The sequence below is a fragment of the Periplaneta americana genome, chromosome 11 (assembly GCF_040183065.1).
Source record: "Periplaneta americana isolate PAMFEO1 chromosome 11, P.americana_PAMFEO1_priV1, whole genome shotgun sequence".
Lineage (NCBI taxonomy): Eukaryota > Metazoa > Arthropoda > Insecta > Blattodea > Blattidae > Periplaneta > Periplaneta americana.
Window position 1 is genome coordinate 117362412 of NC_091127.1, and position 18945 is coordinate 117381356.

The 18945-nt window shown below is 34.2% G+C and overlaps 2 protein-coding genes across 3 annotated transcripts in view; both read right to left on the minus strand.

The window, feature by feature from the left end:
- The window catches only part of LOC138709264 (uncharacterized), a 293926-nt gene that overhangs the window by 189865 nt on the left and 85116 nt on the right, over positions 1-18945 (minus strand). The window lies entirely within an intron of this gene.
- The window catches only part of LOC138709263 (constitutive coactivator of peroxisome proliferator-activated receptor gamma-like), a 59716-nt gene continuing 54090 nt past the window's right edge, over positions 13320-18945 (minus strand). For both annotated transcript variants that reach the window (XM_069839920.1, XM_069839919.1), the window contains one exon: positions 13320-13594. In XM_069839920.1, coding sequence (XP_069696021.1) covers positions 13541-13594 — 54 coding nt within the window. In that variant the 3' untranslated portion in view covers positions 13320-13540. The remainder of the gene's footprint in view (positions 13595-18945) is intronic.

Consider the following 18945-nt stretch of genomic DNA (forward strand, 5'->3'; position numbering starts at 1 on the left):
GGAAAAGTTCTGTAGATGTTAACGTTTGTGAAAATCTGTTATTTTCAGGGTCTATTTAGGGATGGTACTTACTTATAGAATAATATGTATAATATAATCTATTTCAATTATCCTCTTTTCAGTAAATATACAGTATATTACCTGTGAAAATACTGTGTTTGATTTGGGAGTTAATGAAAAAAATATGTCTACTGAAAAATTTGATTTCTGTAGATGTTAAGTTTTGTAAAAACGCCCCTCGATTCGTCCTTAGGTCGTCCAATCGCTGTGCATGGTCCATCACGTATGTAAGGGGTTGGGGCTGGCTTCTATGTGCGCGGTCGAGTTTTGAAGCATCATATCCTTGTAGATGTTGATCTTGTTTGCTGACATGTGCAAAGGGCGATGTCCTTGAAAACAGGAGTATAGCCCTCATAAGTTCGTCTCCCCTCTGATGTCCGCTGAATATCGTTCGTTTCTTGATTAGTCTGTAGTATTCTTCTCTGTCCATTATTTTGACGTTGTCTGTGAATGTTGTGTGATGGCTGATTTTCTTCATAAGGGCCGTATGACCTGGAAGGTTGGCCCTCATAAGCTCATCTCATGTCTGAAGTCTCCGTTTGTCTCTGGACACAGCCAGGCTCTCTCCCTACTCAACAAGGTGTTTTCGCTAGAACTCTACAGAGGCGCTGACGCAGAACATCGTAGCTGGATTGAAGTGACCGTGTTCGAGAATTGCCCAAGAGACAAGGGAGGGTCACAGGCTTGGACTGCCCACACACGTAGGTCGCTTGAGTGGGTTCTTTGTACTATCAAGGATGGAGTGATGTGCGTGTCTTAAGGCCCTGTCGCACTACAGGTTTCCCTACGGGCCGCCCTCGAGCTTCCCTACAGCCTACAGAATCTCTTTTATTTTTCCAAATTGGCATCACTGTGGTCCTTCAACCCCGGTTCTGGAGGTGTCATGAGCCCATGGGAGAGTCCACGATACATAGCACTACCACCAGCAACTAATGACCACTTACCAAGGGGTCCAAGTTCGGAGGCAGCAGCAGCTGACAATACATCGATCACAAGCCCAAAATGGGGGAAAGAAACAGAAATGGTAGTGAAAAATGGGAAGAGTAGATGAAATGAAGAGTGTTAGTGGAATGATAGAGGCGAAAGGAAGTAGCCTATACCGAGAAAAACCCTCTGCAACATCTTTGTCCACCACACATTCCATCATGCCATGGCAGATGAAACCCAGGTCGCCTGAATGGAAGACCAGTGCACTAGCACTTGAGGCACAGACTCTCTGCACAAAGTGTAAAGTGACTCGAATTACCTCCTTCTCTGATGCCATGATACTCAAGACTGACTATTAATGCTGGCAGCTTGATACTTTTTATCAACACTGTGTAAATGTTTATCAACTAGTGAATTTTTCAGCTGAATATTCACTCCGGAAAATCGTTAAAGTGGCAACAGAAAAATCTAGCAAGTAGCGTCAAAAGCAGCACCTTGTAAACCACAATTAACTGAAATTAAATGTAAGGTACGAAAATGTTTAAATACGGAAAATTATTTAATTGTGGCTAAAAGTACTGTTAGACCAAGAATGGATCACTTATTTCACGAAAGTAGCACGTTCAGGTTTCCTACTAATGTTATTAGGAAATTTATCTATAAAAGAACAAACCAAACCAAACGCAGGCGATATTCAAAATAACAGAAAAACATATGCTGATGATACTGAATATTAAAAGCAATTTTATTAAATAAATAAACTATTGTATTCATATCATACAAAAATAAATGCAACATATCGCAAGAAAAAAAATAAAAATTACCTCATAAATAACACATGTATGGCCGGTCTCTCCAAGTATTGTTAAAAAATTTAACAACTATTAAACTCTAAACAGTTTGTTAATTAATATCATTTTATGATTTCAACACCAGTTGGCTTAATAGATTGTTAAGTGTTAGTTAATTTTAAATATAGGATTTTACGCAGTTAACTCATTTAACAGTTAGTTAAATAGGCCAGATGACACCACAGCTGAACAAACAGCTTAATATTTTGTGTCTCTCTGTAGGGAATGTTTTTCAATTTCGAAAAAATACAAAAATCGCTCTATGAATAATATAGGAAGACCTATATATAGCACAGAATTCTTCGTACCTTAATATAAAAATTATGCATTTACTACCATGTTCTTTGAAGATCTAAATAGATGATCACACTTACCTGAAGAGATATTTCATCTCCTCAAGTTAGGAATCTTCTCATATTAGATGCAGTTCCTCTATTGCTGTTTTAGATTAGATTAGATTAGATTAGATTAGATTAGATCTTTATTAGCCGAATAGAATTACAAGCATTCATGGCGTCGTCAGTACACAAGAAAAATGACATAACATACAATATAATACAAAATTAGACTTAATTCTAAATAAATTTAACAATTTAATATTATAGGACAAGCTTGATCTTCAGTCTCCACTGTTCTATCTAGTATCTTCTCTTTTTGCTTTTCCCTGTCTTTTCTTCAACTGTGAGTTACCTGAAACATAAATGGTCAAGGGCAGTATCAAGAAACGTTAAATTCTAAAATTTTAAATTTAGATATTCATTTCTGCAAATTGGCATATGTGTCAATAAAATGTTCTTTACCTCTTTTTTGAATTTTCTTATGTTAAGTTCTTTGATTTTCTGTGGAAGTTTATTATATAAATTGCTGCCTCTATGTGATATGCTGTTAAGACTTCTGGTAAGCCTGTGGTAATTCAGATGTTTGATAGATAAAGCAATTAACAGCTACTTCTGATTATATTATTTACTAATGAACTCTCTACTTCGAGAAAGGGAAAGATAGGATGTGGGGCAAAAATTGCTAGCTGTTACCCAAGTTGAATCAGATCTTATTTAGCACATACATATCTAGGTATCATCATAAGAAAGTTTTTGTGTATAATAATAATAATAATAATAATAATAATAATAATAATAATAATAATAATAATAATAATAATAAAAGCCGTAAATCCCCAGTGGGGCAAGGCCTCCTGCTTGGGCAGAGGTGGCTCGAGTCTTGACCATCAGAAGAGCCGACCTGATGGTCTATTTACATTCCTAGCTTTTTTTTGTCCACAATTTCATTACCACTGAATGTTGCTCACGCTCAAAGTTGGTTGACTGCGTCCCTCCACTGTGTTCTTTGGCGTCCTATTCTGGTCCACAGTCCTCCTAGCTGCAACTTGAACTCGTCCCCCCCATTCGGTTCTTGGTCATCCACGGTTTCTCCAAATCTCCAGCCAATTCTTGGATCCCACAATGTCGCCGTGTGTGCCCATCTGGTAGGTTGTATTCTTACCACGTGTCCTCCCCAGCGCCATTTCATCCTATTAGCAAGTGTGACCACGTCCTCTACGCCCCTTCGTCATCGTACTTCTTCGTTTCTGATTCTGTCCTTCAGGCTTATTCCGAGTATTTTCCTTTCCATTCTTCTTTGACAGCTTCCTAATTTTAATGTCTGTTTCTTTGTGAGTGACCAGGATTGCGCCCTATATAGAAGTACAGGTGCAACACAGCTGTTGAAGATCTGCCTCTTGTATAGATGCACAGAAATGTTCATCTATATTTCAATATTAACAGATCAAGAAGGAGGGTAAGGAAGACGTCCTGAGGAGGGGAAGTAAGAAAGGTTTGGGTAGTCCATCTACTTGTGAGGGGAAGAAAGGACAGAATAAGGGACTGCAGAACTACAGTCTACGAAGTTGGTGCTTAAGGGGGGTAAGTGATAAAAGAGTGGCAAAATACATATAAACGATTAAGTAAGTGTTCAAACAGCAATAGTAACTATCAAAATAATCAGAAGGAAAATGTATGAACGAATAAGTGAACTAGTGTCCAGAGAAAAAATAGATGATAAAGGGGAGGTGACAAGAGAAAATTTAAAGTTTTTGTTAATAGGAATTGGTAGTGAAATGTTACTAATATAGGAAGTGACTACTAAGTTTAGTGTTCAATCAGAGAAATTGAAATGATAGAAAGAGATGAAGTTTTTCAATGTAAGTTTAGAAATGAAGGTTGAGTTGAGCACTGAATTGAAAAATTGATCACTTAAAACATCATGTAATGTGCAGAAATTTACCATAGAAATCTTAGCCTACTACCATAGTTTAGTGTCGACTCGAAAGAAAAATAAACCTATCTTTCCCAAGTGTAGAGATTTGCTACCAGAAATTCAAGCAACACTATCAATATCTAGAGACCACTGAAAAATCACACACTATGAAAAATCCATGTAGACTATTAATTAGGTTAAAATAATATATCGATGGTGTTGAACAGTAACTTGTAGGCCTATGTGAAAATATTGAATTTTACAGGAGCGAAAAAAAAATTAATATGTGAATAACGAACAAATAGGCCTAGCTGATACAATAGAGTATTTAAACATCTTCTTCTAACTTTTTATCCATACCTGGGCATAATATGTGTTTGCAAAATATTTGGAAAGAATTTTTTTATAGGGATAAAGTGAAATCTCATAATTTTTTTACATATGAGGTTGCAGTTCAACACCATCGATATTAGGGCTGATGTCTTAATAACAATGAAGTTTAGTAAGAGGATATTAGAAAAACAGTGGCGACTCAGGAGAGTGTAAACACCTTAGTGTTCAGTATAGTGCCTAACGAAAAATTGATCGGGAGTGAGAGTGAACAAATAATCATGTTATTCAGTGACTAATGAAAAAATAGGGGATAAGAGTGATGATAGAAGTGAGGAGAGGTAGAAGTGATTTTAAATTGGAGATGAATGTGAATGATTATGATTAAGTAGTATTAGTAAAAGTTAATACCGATATACAAATTAGGGAAATTTTAGACGATAGGAAGTACTTCAACATAAGTAAACAATAAAAGTGGTGAGGTGATCACTAGAGAGAAGGGAAAGTTTTCAAGGTGTGAGGTTAGAGAGCAAATTGAGGATATGCATTATAGTAATAGGGGTAGTAAAGGTAAAATAAGATGACTGCACACATCGATGGAAGTGTGTATGTGTTATTGTAATTAGAAGGTGATGGGGAGCCCGAATACAGAGATGTGGTGGAGACCCATTACTAAATAAGAGCTGTAGAAATAAATATCATACCATATCATGTTGTTGTTGTTGTTGTCCTCTAATGGCCGCAATTTGGGATCATTTAACCCATTTTGCTTCTTGCTTCCGAATAAAGTTGACGAAGTTTCTATTTTGTTGTGCTTCCTTGTTCAGTGCAGTGCATGTGAATAGGTGTTCTCTTCCTATAGATGAACCTTACAAGTTGCATAAAAGGCATTCTTCAGTATTAAGGATTCCAACTTTGCAGAGATGTGCTGCAAGACAGTCATGATCGGTGTTTAATCTCAAGATTGGCAACAGTTTCTTGTCTTGGTTTTAAGCTATAAGTTTTCCAAAGTTCGTTGATATCTGCCCTTTTTTTTACATTGTGATTGTTGATAAATTTTATGGAGTATTTATGCTTCTGATTTGGTTTTAATTTTGATGCCTAATGTGTGTGTACTCAAAACTTTGTTTTGTCTATGCAGTTTTGTGCCTTTTTTTTGCTAATTCATCAGCAATTTCATTCCCACTTATGCCAACGTGTGATGGTGTCCATTGGAAGTGCATTTTCTTCTGTAAGTTTTCTAGCATTTTTATTAGTTTTCGGATTTCATTAATTTTATTTGTAAGAGGCAAATTGTTTAATGCTATAGCTTGTATTGTAGCTTTTGAGTCGACTAGTAAGACAGCATTGTGAAACATTTTTGGTCTACATATTAATTGCTCTAGGGCAAAAAGTATTGCTTCAATTTTTGCATCAAAATTTGATTTGTTTTCACCTATAGCTATATACTGTAATGTGAAAAAAGAGATGAGTGTACTCCAGCTCCGGCATTTGTTCCTCTATTTTCATACTGTATCATATCATATATCATATTTGAATATTAGGATAGCATGTTAATAATAATAATAATAATAATAATAATAATAATAATAATAATATTATGTCTATGCGGATGACGTGAATATGTTAGAAGAAAATACACAAACGATTAGGGAAAACACGGAAATTTTACTTGAAGCAAGTAAAGCGATTGGTTTGGAAGTAAATCCCGAAAAGACAAAGTATATGCTTATGTCTCGTGACCAAAATACTGTACGAAATGGAAATATAAAAATTGGAGATTTATCCTTCGAAGAGGTGGAAAAATTCAAATATCTTGGAGCAACAGTAACAAATATAAATGAACTTGGGAGGAAATTAAACGCAGAATAAATATGAGAAATGCGTGTTATTATTCGGTTGAGAAGCTCTTATCATCCAGTCTGCTGTCCAAAAATCTGAAAGTTAGAATTTATAAAACAGTTATATTACCGGTTGTTGTGCATGGTTGTGAAACTTGGACTCTCACTTTGAGAGAGGAACATAGGTTAAGGGTGTTTGAGAATAAGGTGCTTAGGAAAATATTTGGGGCTAAGCGGGATGAAGTTACAGGAGAATGGAGAAAGTTACACAACACAGAACTGCACGCATTGTATTCTTCACCTGACATAATTAGGAACATTAAATCCAGACGTTTGAGATGGGCAGGGCATGTAGCACGTATGGGTGAATCCAGAAATGCATATAGAGTGTTAGTTGGGAGACCGGAGGGAAAAAGACCTTTAGGGAGGCCGAGACGTAGATGGGAGGATAATATTAAAATGGATTTGAGGGAGGTGGGGTATGATGATAGAGACTGGATTAATCTTGCACAGGATAGGGACCTTTGGCGGGCTTATGTGAGTGCGGCAATGAACCTTCGGGTTCCTTAAAAGCCATTTGTAAGTAAGTAAATAATAATAATAATAATAATAATAATAATAATAATAATAATAATAATAATAACAGCAATAATAATAATAATAATAATAATAATAATAATAATAATAATAATATCCAAAAATGTTTCAATAATATATTATTTCCAAACAATTACACAATACATATATTAAAAATGCAGGTATACATGGAAATTATGCATACAATATTTATAAAAATTGCAAATTATAACAAAAAGTAAACGAAATACTGAAGTAAGTACAATTATTTCCCATCCATTTCAAATTCTGTTTAAGAGTTTTCATATGCTCCCTTAATGCTAACTCTGGAAACATCTCTTGTATAGGGTAAATGGTCCATTATTTGATTACCTCTGATCACAGTGACGTTCCTGTTGTGTTTACAACCGCTGTATCGGTACTGATACTGCCAGAAACAAACATATGCAGAAGGATTAGCACATCTCGACATGTGACTTCCTTGCAGCAGCTTTAGCTTACCAGAACTATTAATCCCAATGAGTGTGTCTTGTTTATGTCGCCTGTATCTTGACTCTCACTTTGAGAGGGGAACAGAGGTTAAGGGTGTTTGAGAATAAGGTGCTTAGGAAAATATTTGGGGCAAAGAGGAATGAAGTTACAGGAGAATAGAGAGTTACACAACGTAGAACTTCACACATTGTATTCTTCACCTGACATAATTAGGAACATTAAATCCAGACGTTTGAGATGGGCAGGGCATCAAGAGGATACTCCTCTTGCAGGGCATGTAGCACGTATGGGCGAATCCAGAAATGCATATAGTGTTAGTTGGGAGACCGGAGGGAAAAAGACCTTTAGGGAGGCCGAGACGTAGATGGGAGGATAATATTAAAATGGATTTGAGGGAGGTGGGGTATGATGATAGAGACTGGATTAATCTTGCACAGGATAGGGACCGCTGGCGGGCTTATGTGAGGGCGGCAATGAACCTTCGGGTTCCTTAAAAGCCATTTGTAAGTAAGTAAATAAATAAATAAATAAATAATAATAATAATAATAATAATAATAATAATAATAATAATAACAGCAATAATAATAATAATAATAATAATAATAATAATAATGATAATAATAATAATAATAATAATAATAATAATAATAATAATAATAATATCCAAAAATGTTTCAATAATATATTATTTCCAAACAATTACACAATACATATATTAAAAATGCAGGTATACATGGAAATTATGCATACAATATTGTCTATTAATATAGAAATAATTTTTATATCAACGTAAAAAAGTAATTTCTTATATTGCATTTTTTGCATTTTTTTAACTAATAGGTCACTTTTATATTTTCTTCGGCATTTTTTGGTCATTTTTAATACTTTGAAGAACTTTTAGATCATTTGGAGTACCGATAGGTCTGTTAAATCATTTTCTAACCAGATAGATCAATAGTAATTACATACTGAATAAGTGAATAACAGTGCAGTTTGAGTTTTATAATTTGGAACCGACTCTAAAGTCCATCCCTCATTCTACTGAAGGCTTCACTTCATACAACGGAAGTAATATAAATGCTTGACAGCAGCTTAGTTTAAGTAAAGACTTTGATCGCTACTGTTATTTTGTCAGTACAAGGGTGTCTTTAGAATTTATGTTTGGAAGGGGGAAACTTTCACAATGTCCTGGACAGGAAGTTGTGCCCTCAACATGGTTCGGAAGGGATGTTACTGTAGTAGACAGTATTTTTAACACAAATATTGCAAGAATACATGCTGCACTCACAATTTGTTTTGTCATTCACACTTCTTCATCTGGAAGATTTGGTAACAAAAGTGAAGTGCGGAAGGAGGAGACGGAAAATGAAGGCACTGATATGGGCCACCCCTGATTCAAACACATTGCAAATCCTCATTAAAATCTATAGTTTCCCTTAAAACTTTCATTTTTTTTACATGTTCTCTTCCTTTATCTTAGCCAAATTCCAGGAAGTTTCCTCCTTTCTCCGAGATTTGCAGGGCAGTCATTGAAACAAGGTGACTAATTTTTAAGAAATTGTGGTGCGAGTAAGGTGAATAATATTTAAAGGTCATTTTATTTTAATTTAACGCCATTTTTCCATTAGTTTAAGGGCATTTTAATGATAATTTTAAGTAGATTTTTAGGTCACCAACATCCGCCCCTACCCTGATAAGTCTCTGAAAAAATTCTCTTTCTCATAGTACAAAAAAATCCATGTCTACAAACCAAACAATAGCTTCCTATTCAACAAGCAGAGGCTGATATGAGTTCAGTCATAGAAGGGCTCATTTAAGAAAAACAAACTTTGGAATTTTGGAAAGACTTATCATGAATATTGAAAATATATCATGTTCACCATATTTACTTCAATTCACTCCAGTCATATCTATTGAGTGTGTTATGTACACTTGCTTTCTCTTTGAAACCATGAACCCTTGAACTGACCCTTCACATCAGTCACTTCATAACTGCATATCTAAGGCAGCATGATTAGCAATACAGAATAATCGCTGATTCGAATCCTTATAAGGGAAGACATTTTCTCATGAAAACAATTTTTTAAGACAGTTATAAACAATGAAATAATTGAACAAGTATCTAGTTTTGATGATCTAGATTTTGTCATACTGTGCTAGAGAAGATATAAATATATATTTTTTTAATCCAATGCCACCAGGTTGTCTTTCGACATTTATGGTCTTCTCTCCTGGCCGTGACTTAGTTGTAACCCACTTCTGAGGTTGGGGCACCTGGAAGGCAGAGTTACATTACCCCGATGATATGATATGATGATGATATTGTGGTGCCAGGAGAGGTCTTAAATCTAAACTTAACCTAAATTCCAGACAATGGACGAAGACAGGAATAATCCCCTTTAAGGAAAAATTCCTCTGTTCTAACCGGGAATCGAACCCGGGACCTCATGAACTATAGCCAGAAGCTCTGACCACTAGACCATGAGGCTGGTCAAAATATAAATATAAAATTGAACAAATTTATACAAATTAATGGGTAATAAGGACATTAAAAGACACGACACTAAAAACAACGCAAATGAAATTTTATAGTCATGGTAGTGCCAATGGCAACCCATGGATGTGAAAATTGAGCTTTGAATAGAGCTGATAAAAGGAAAATAGAATCTGCTGAAATGAGGTTCTTGAGATCAGAAGTTGGATTTATTCTCTTAGATCAAAAGAAGAGCATAGACATCCACAAAGAATTAAATATATACCATTTAAACACAAAATTTGCGGAACAAAAAATCAATTGCTATGCACATATGTACAGAGAATTCCTACGTAGGCCGAACCCAAGTAGTAATTTTAAAGTCATGTTGAGGTTAAAGTTCAGATAAGTTGAATAATGTATGATAAGAAAAATTATATTACAATTTCAGTCAACAACTTATCAGGTTGGTACAAAAACAAATTTTGTTACAGTGTTCACATTATAATTCTTGGTAATATCCACGAATATTTTCGATTTTACAAGAAATCATCATCAGGTGGAAGCAATATATTAGACAAGTAGGACACAAGTGAAACACAAAATATAAAATGCATACATAATGAATAAAACAGCGCAGGAAACATTATCATATGTCAAAACATTAAAAACAATTCATAAAAATTCAATGATGACATCTAATCAAGAAATAATGCATATGCATGCATATCCTTTGGATAGTTAATAATTACTAGAATGTAAACGTAAAATATGTGTATGCTAAGAGTTAAAATTTAATGTCATATTTTTATGGCAGTTGAAAACTGAAGTTCTATGGAATATTTTGTCACTCGAGTCGATGAGGTGATTAAGACATGATGTTGAAGATGGAGCAGGGTTAGATGCTGAAGTCAACTCATTGACATGTTACATGGCTTGTCATTGTAACGGTATGTTTGGATGGTTCATTTTATAATCCAGCAGAATATCAATTTTGGTATCATTCCTGAATATCTGTGTTTATAAACCGACTTTCGGTATAGCAGTCTATTTCAACATCACTGGACAGATCTGATTAGAAGAGGAGAATTGAGGAGGTCAAGGCCCGATTTGGGCTCTAGTACCATAGTAGAAGAAGAAGAAGTCTGACTATTTCTGTGCGCATGCATCGATCACTGTATGTCCCCACCTGGATCGTGGAGGTGGAGCAGTGGTGGACTTGAGTACGATTGGAACGGGAGTGCGGTTGGAGACCGGGCCTGATACGGGTGGTTTATGAGGAGAGGTCCAACTAATGTGGCCAGATGGACTGTGTTCGGGTTGATGTTGGTATGTAATAAAGTTACACCGGAAGTCTGGGGGTTAAAACTGTTGGTATGGGTTATGTTGAATTGAGAGAGTTTTAATGAATAATGTGCTAAAGGTCTTGTTGTATGAGATAAAGGAAATTTTAAAGACTTGATTTTAAATTGATTAGTAATTGTTCAAATCCAAGATATTATTGTTTCATTGGTTTGAATGTTGTTGTTAATTCTGTTTAGGAGGAAAGAAAAATAAAAGGGAGACACAATAATTTTTGGCATTTTTTCTGACCTTATTAAAGACTCTGATGAAAAACACTGATATAGTGAGAAAACGCTTCATTGGCAGCAGAATTAACAACAACGTACGTAATATATACATGCATATGCATTACTTCTGAATACATGTCATCATTGAATTTTTATAAGTTGTTTTTAATGTTTTGACATATGATAATGTTTCCTATACTGTTTTATTCATTATGTATGCATTTTATATTTTATATTTTGTGTTTCACTTGTGTTGAACTTGTCTAATGTATTGCTTCCACCTGACGATTATTTCTTGTAAAATCTAAAATATTCGTGGATATTACCAAGAATTATAATGTGATCATTATAGTAAAACTTGTTGTTGTACCAATCTGATAAGTCGTTGACAGAAATTGTAATATAATTTTTCTTACCAAGTTGTAATGTTCCATCACTTAATGACCGTAGTGTGGAGTGCCCGTCCTGAAGAAACTAAGCAGTACCGGTAAGGGGTGGAGTGGAACTGGTCTACATAGGAAGCGTGCATATACTTGTCTGTACATCAGCATACGACGGCTTGTCACCTGCTAACAGATTTTGTTAGGTAGAGGCTGGAGTGTTATTGGTCTGCATAGAAACTTTCTGTATAATAAGAATAAACGAAGAATGCTTACCTAAAATATTATTAAACTATAGACCTATAAGATACAGAAGTGTGGCAAGATACTTTCACATGAGGACGTAACAGGCCAGGTCATTGGGCCTAATCCTTGAGGAAGAAGAAGAAGAAGAAGAAGAAGAAGAAGAAGAAGCAGCAGATTTCATAAATCAACTATAACAGCTGGGGGTGGGGGGGAATTTATAATGATATTCACACCTTATTTTGTACTGGTAGCATAATCGTTCACCTCTGCTGAAACACGTGGACTGAGACCAGCAGTGAACTGCTCGACGACCTGTCTTGTATCTCACATAAAACTTCACTATATGAAAAAAGTTTTACATATACTGGCTTTAAATTACACAAAAAATTACCCCAGCACATTAAGGAAATATCTACAATAGGAAAATTTAAAAAAGTAGTTAATCGAAATTTACAAGAAAAATGTTATTATTCATTAAAGAGTATTTCAATGAAGACTAAATTCCGAGCCGATGATTCTGGATGTTGTGCGACATCACTTGGAGTATGAAGAATTCCGTTGCTAGACTCTACAGTGACTGCAGGACGCAATAAAGGAACTATGAATTATTTTCTGTCACTTTGTAAAATGTCAATACATGTATAGTTTACTGTAAATAGTTATTATTCTCAGCAATCCTGTTATACAATGTAATCTTTAATTTTAGTTATTGTATATACTTAGTATTCATATAGTGTTACTAATTTCTAATTGTAAGACATTATGTAGTTTTAAGATTTTGACGTCAGAAACTTATACACAAGTCTATTGACAACTAATAAATATGAATTTTTTTTTTTTATCCAATGCCACCAGGTTGTCTTTTCGACATTTCTGGTCTTCTCTCCTGGCTGTGGCTTAATTGTAACCCACTTCTGAGGTTGGAGCGCCTGGAAGGCGGAGTTACATTACCCCGATGATGTGAAAGGATGATTATGATAATGTAGTGCCAGGAGAGGTCTTAAATCTAAACTTAACCTAAATGCCAGACCATGGACGAACACAGGAATAATCCCCTTTAAGGAAAAATTCCTGTGTTCTAACCGGGAATCGAACCCGGGACCTCATGAACTTTAGCCAGAAGCTCTGACCACTAGACCATGAAATATGATATTGGCCCTCCATGTACTGTCACGCCACGAATTTATTTCTTTTGAGGTTAAGCAGTTGGGAAGACCCATTGACTCAGATGTGAAGTGCTCAGCACTGTAAAACTAAATCACTACTTTAAATATGCTTCTAATAACTTAAGATTATTTTTCCAAAACAAAGAGAGAAATTATGGTACAATAAAATTTTATTAATTACGAACAAAAGACATTAACAGCATGCAAACAATCTTTAACACTGAGATCAAAATTTAATTAATGTTATTTGATTTTTATATTTAAATATCTTTCTTCTTCTTCACAACATTTTTCTAAAAACAGTCAACAAGTTAACATTTGAAACCTTCATGTACAGTATTCTTCAAAGATGCTTGGACTCGAAACCATTAAGTTACACAGAGTTGAGTATTTCCTTCATTTTTTCAAAGCTTGCGAGCACGTCCTTCTGCAAAACAAGGATAGTTTTAAGTTTGTGTGTTGATATTAAACAATAAAGACATAAGAAGAATAGCACCAATACGCAATGCTCTCAGTATGTGGAGTCTATACTTCTGAATATACAGAGTGAACCATAAGTAATGCCATTAATTTCAGGGGGTTATTCTTTGAGATATTTCAAATTAAAAAGCTTAATGCAATTTTGCTCGTTTTTGTTTCCTTTTCGAGACTGAAATTGTTTTACCTGAAACATTTCATAGCATTGATGAAATTCCAAATATGCTCAGTCAATTTAAGAGAGCAGTGTATTATGATAGTATATGATTGAAATGATTTAAGTTTTGCCCATTAAATGTGCAGAAATTTGATCCAAACAAATGCAACTTTTTGTTCTGCAAAGGAATTTTCTAATGTTACATTTGTTAGGATCAAATTTTTGCACATTTAAAGAACAAAACTAAATTTTTTTCAATCATCTATTATTATAATACACTGCTCTCTTAAATTGCCTGAGCATATTGTGAATTTAATCAATAGCTTTCCTAAAACACGCTATGAAATATTTCGTATAAAACAATTTTTATTTCGGAAAGTAAGTAAAAACGAGCAAAACTGTATTAAACTTTTTTGTTTGAAATATCTCAAAGAATAACCCCTAAAATTAATGACATTACTTACGATTCACCCTGTATTAAACTTTGTTTGAAATATCTCAAAGAATAACCCCCTAAAATTAATGACATTACTTAAGGTTCACCCTGTATTAAACTTTTTTGTTTGAAATATCTAAAAGAATAACCCCTAAAATTATTGACATTACTTACGGTTCACCCTGCATTAAACTTTGTTTGAAATACCTCAAAGAATAACCCCCTAAAATTAATGACATTACTTACGATCCACTCTGTATTAAACTTTTTTGTTTGAAATATCTCAAAGAATAACCCCCTAAAATTATTGACATTACTTACCCTTCACCCTGTATCAAACTTTGTTTGAAATATCTCAAAGAATAACCCCCTAAAATTAATACATTACTTACGGTTCACTCTGTATTAAACTTTTTTGTTTGAAATATCTCAAAGAATAACCCCCTAAATTATTGACATTACTTACCCTTCACCCTGTATTAAACTTTGTTTGAAATATCTAAAAAAATAACCCCCTAAAATTAATGACATTACTTACGGTTCACTCTATATTAAACTTTTTTGTTTGAAATATGTCAAAGAATAACCCCCTAAAATTAATGGCATTACTTACGACTCACTCTGTATTAAACTTTTTTGTTTGAAATATCTCAAAGAATAACCCCTAAAATTAATGACATTACTTACGGCTCACTCTGTATTAAACTTTTTTGTTTGAAATATCTCAAAGAATAACCCCCTAAAATTAATGACATTACTTACGGTTCACCCTGCATTAAACTTTTTTGTTTGAAATATCTCAAAGAATAACCCCTAAAATTAATTACATTACTTACAGTTCACTCTGTATATCACGTCTTCTCTGAAAGCCATAAAATGGAATATTATTAAATAAATTGCTGGCCTTTTTGAGACATCTACCCTAACCTACAGTAGAATCGTAAAATAACAATTTCCTTAGTTTCTACCTCGTTACATTTGCAAATGTTTCCAGAAGTATGTTCCTGCCAAGTGATGTGAAAAAATTATTTTGACATGAACACTGTATTTACATTCACCTGAGACTAGCTGGACACAGAATGTCCAGCACTTTCATGATACTAGAGGGCATGTGTCCTAAACTCCTCCTACTTTATTTTTACTGGTTATTTAACGAAGCTGTATCAACTGCACAGTTATCTAGAGGTGTTCTTCTTCTATGATGCGACACAATGTCAGGCCTGGCCTCCTTTATGAAGCCTCTTCATTCTTATCTACCTTGCGCTATTCTTTTGCATTTCCTCATGCCAAGAATCTTCTTTGTGTCCTCCTCGACTCCATCAATCAATTGGTTTGCCTTCATAACTCTTGCCACCAATTGTGCTGTAGCACTTTCTTTGGAATACATTAACTTTTCATTTGTTGGATATGTGTGGATAGGGTTGTCATACCTGTACGTTCGTTCGTATTTTGTATAAACAGATTGTGTTTTAAGATCCATATCCGAGTCTGTATTGTACAAGTAAAAAAGTAATGAAATGTCCATATTTTCTGGCTCGGGCTTGGAAAGGAGAGGAGAGTAATAAATATCAGTTGCTACATTCTTCAAGATATTGGCACCTGCTACATAGTCATCAATGGTAATGGCTACTGTGCACTTAGGTTTTAAAGGTACAAAAGGGACCAAACCAGTGCAATCACTGACTACAATGCTCATTTCCAGGAGAAAATATAAATTCATTCCCCAGATAGCTAAACATAAACTTAATATTGATCACTGAAGGTGAAATGAAAGAAAAGTTTTCGAAGAAAATATTCTGAACTTTTATAACCAGTGCATTTCATATCTCGAACTATGGGAGGGAAGTTTTGAGGATGCTGAGCAATTAATACGAATATAGTTGCTCTTAATAGACAGACAAAAAAGACTGTAATATTGGACCCAACTGTACAGTTCAAAAAGGATGTATCTAAAGTCTTAGCGGTTGATCAAGGAAAAAAGTAATTTACCGCCCATGTGTTCTTCACTTGAGTGAGAGATATAATGCAATTGATTACACATACAGTAAGAGGTGATGCACGCAGATCAGCTTATACATGTAGGTACTACTGATATTTTAAAACAATATGATATGACATCCCACGATGCTAAAATATTTGTTTAAATATCTTAAAGAAACCCATAGGCATTTTACATATTCATATAATGTTTAATTTTTAAACTTTCTAAATTGCATATTCTACTACGATTACTACCTATTGTATTGAAATATTTCTTATTTCTCTCTATTCCATATACGTATTTTTCTGAAATTGTTTTCCGGACCTATATGGTCATCTGTTATGGCAGGCGGATGTATTAATAAAATAACTGGAGAAATGTTGAGAAATCAGTTAAGTTTATAAATTCACTCATTTCTAATCCTAATGTTGTCATCAATATTGACAAACTTCTTGAGGTCGCACTCGTGAATTTTGTACTTAAAAATGTTTTAAATGTGGAGAAAGTCAAAGGAAAAGAAAGACACTCGACCACAGAACTGAAAGGTGTAAATCTGTGTTTTGAAGTTTTCGAAAGTTAAATGAAATGTAACAATTTTAAGAAAGTTGCAGAATTTTTGTATTGTTTCTTTTCTTTTTGATAACTGTTTGGACAGTTGAAACAAACAGATTCCAAGCAAATAAGGTAAAAGCACTGCTTCAGATTAAAGTCACTTAAGGGTTTTCATGCATGGATTTTTATGACTTCATCAAAGAAAACACTTTTCTTCTGAAGAAGTACGTTCTTCACAGAAGCATGAATGAGAATAATTTTATTGACGAATGACGTAACTGATACCACCAAGTATCAGTATTTAATTCAGACTAGCCTATTTGTAACTATCAGGATAGTTATGTTATGAGAATAGAATTATAGTGCATTTAGTTTCGTGTTATTTTTTTGTGTATTGTCACAGTGTAGTAGATAATTTTCTTCAATGGAAATAATATCAGATCATATACAAAATATATCATATTAATTTTATGTAACATACAAGTATTTCAAGGACTGGATATTTGTCCTTGAAATACTTGTACCTTTCCTTAAGATTACATAAAATTAATATTTTCTGCTTATGAACTTTTTGACCACCCTTTTTCACACTAACAAAATTCTTTTCTTCAGCCATTATCCTACTCACTTCGTCTGATCTGTAGAACTCCAGCACCTTCGTCACTGTAGAGAGTTCCAAAACTTTATTAGCCAGCCTTTATATCGTTAAACACTTGACTATATAGTACAGTATAAACATACAGCGTTGTGAAGGGCTCCCCCTCTTAGCTGAGCTGGCAATAATACAATAAATTTAGATAAGATATTTACTGTTCCTCAAGGTATTAATCATTTGATGAATGAAGCATTTGTAGTGTAGTGGGACATATCAGTTATTATATGCAAAGTGGGATTTCGTAAAACTTTCCGCACGCAGCCTTCTAGCACACGTGTAAGTTACGTGTAGGCCTATGGCCACAAACAGTTCATTAGCTGGGATTGCAAGTACGTGCATGCCTCCGGAAAATAAATTGTTGCAAATGTAAGTATGCAGATCCCACATTTTTAAATGCAGTAGTTTACAGATAATACATCAGGAAACAAGTCTATATATATATATATTTTTCAGATTTTTAACTTGCCTATTTAATGTAGTAATTTTGCTTTAATAAAGAAATGATTAAAAAGTTACACCAAATTTTAAATTTATTTGTGATAGGTCTAAAGTAATAAAAAGTATTGTATTTAGTCTTTCAAATGCGCCAAACCCCAAATCTCAATTATATGTAAACACAGAGTTCCAAGTGAGCTTATGTAACAGTGCGCGCATAATTTGCGTAAATTCAAATAGTCATAACTACACAAATAATTAATAATTGTGGAAATAAAACAATACGTGTCTCCTTATTTGATGTCTGGAATTCATGAAAAAAAAAGTTCGACTATTTACTAGGTCGTGTTTTGTTGCTGTGCGATTTGATTTGGAATGATTTAGACACAGAGAATCCAGTGATGAAAGTAATAAGTATTATTTTCCGTTTAGAAATGGACTGTTATGGTTTATTTAACAACGCTCGCAACTGCAGAGGTTATATCAGCGTCGCCAGATGTGCCGGAATTTTGTCCCGCAGGAGTTCTTTTACATGCCAGTAAATCTACTGACATGAGCCTGTCGCATTTAAGAACATTTAAATGTCATCGACCTGGCCCAGGATCGAACCCACAACCTTGGGCATAGAAGGCCAGCGCTATACCAACTCGCCAACCAGGTCGACTTCCGTTTAGATGTTTAATAATAATAATAATAATAATAATAATAATAATAATAATAATAATAATAATAATAATAATAATAATAGAAATGCATATAGAGTGTTAGTTGGGAGACCGGAGGGAAAAAGACTTTTAGGGAGGCCGAGACGTAGATGGGAGGATAATATTAAAATGGATTTGAGGGAGGTGGGGTATGATGATAGAGACTGGCTTAATCTTGCACAGGATAGGGACCGATGGCGGGCTTATGTGAGGGCGGCAATGAACCTTCGGGTTCCTTAAAAGCCATTTGTAAGTAAGTAAGTAATAATAATAATAATATCATCATTATCGGTAGTTTCATGTTATTATAGATTCATATCTTCGTAACTTTTATATATTTTTATAGATGAATTTAAATACTATTATAGTGACTATAATAGT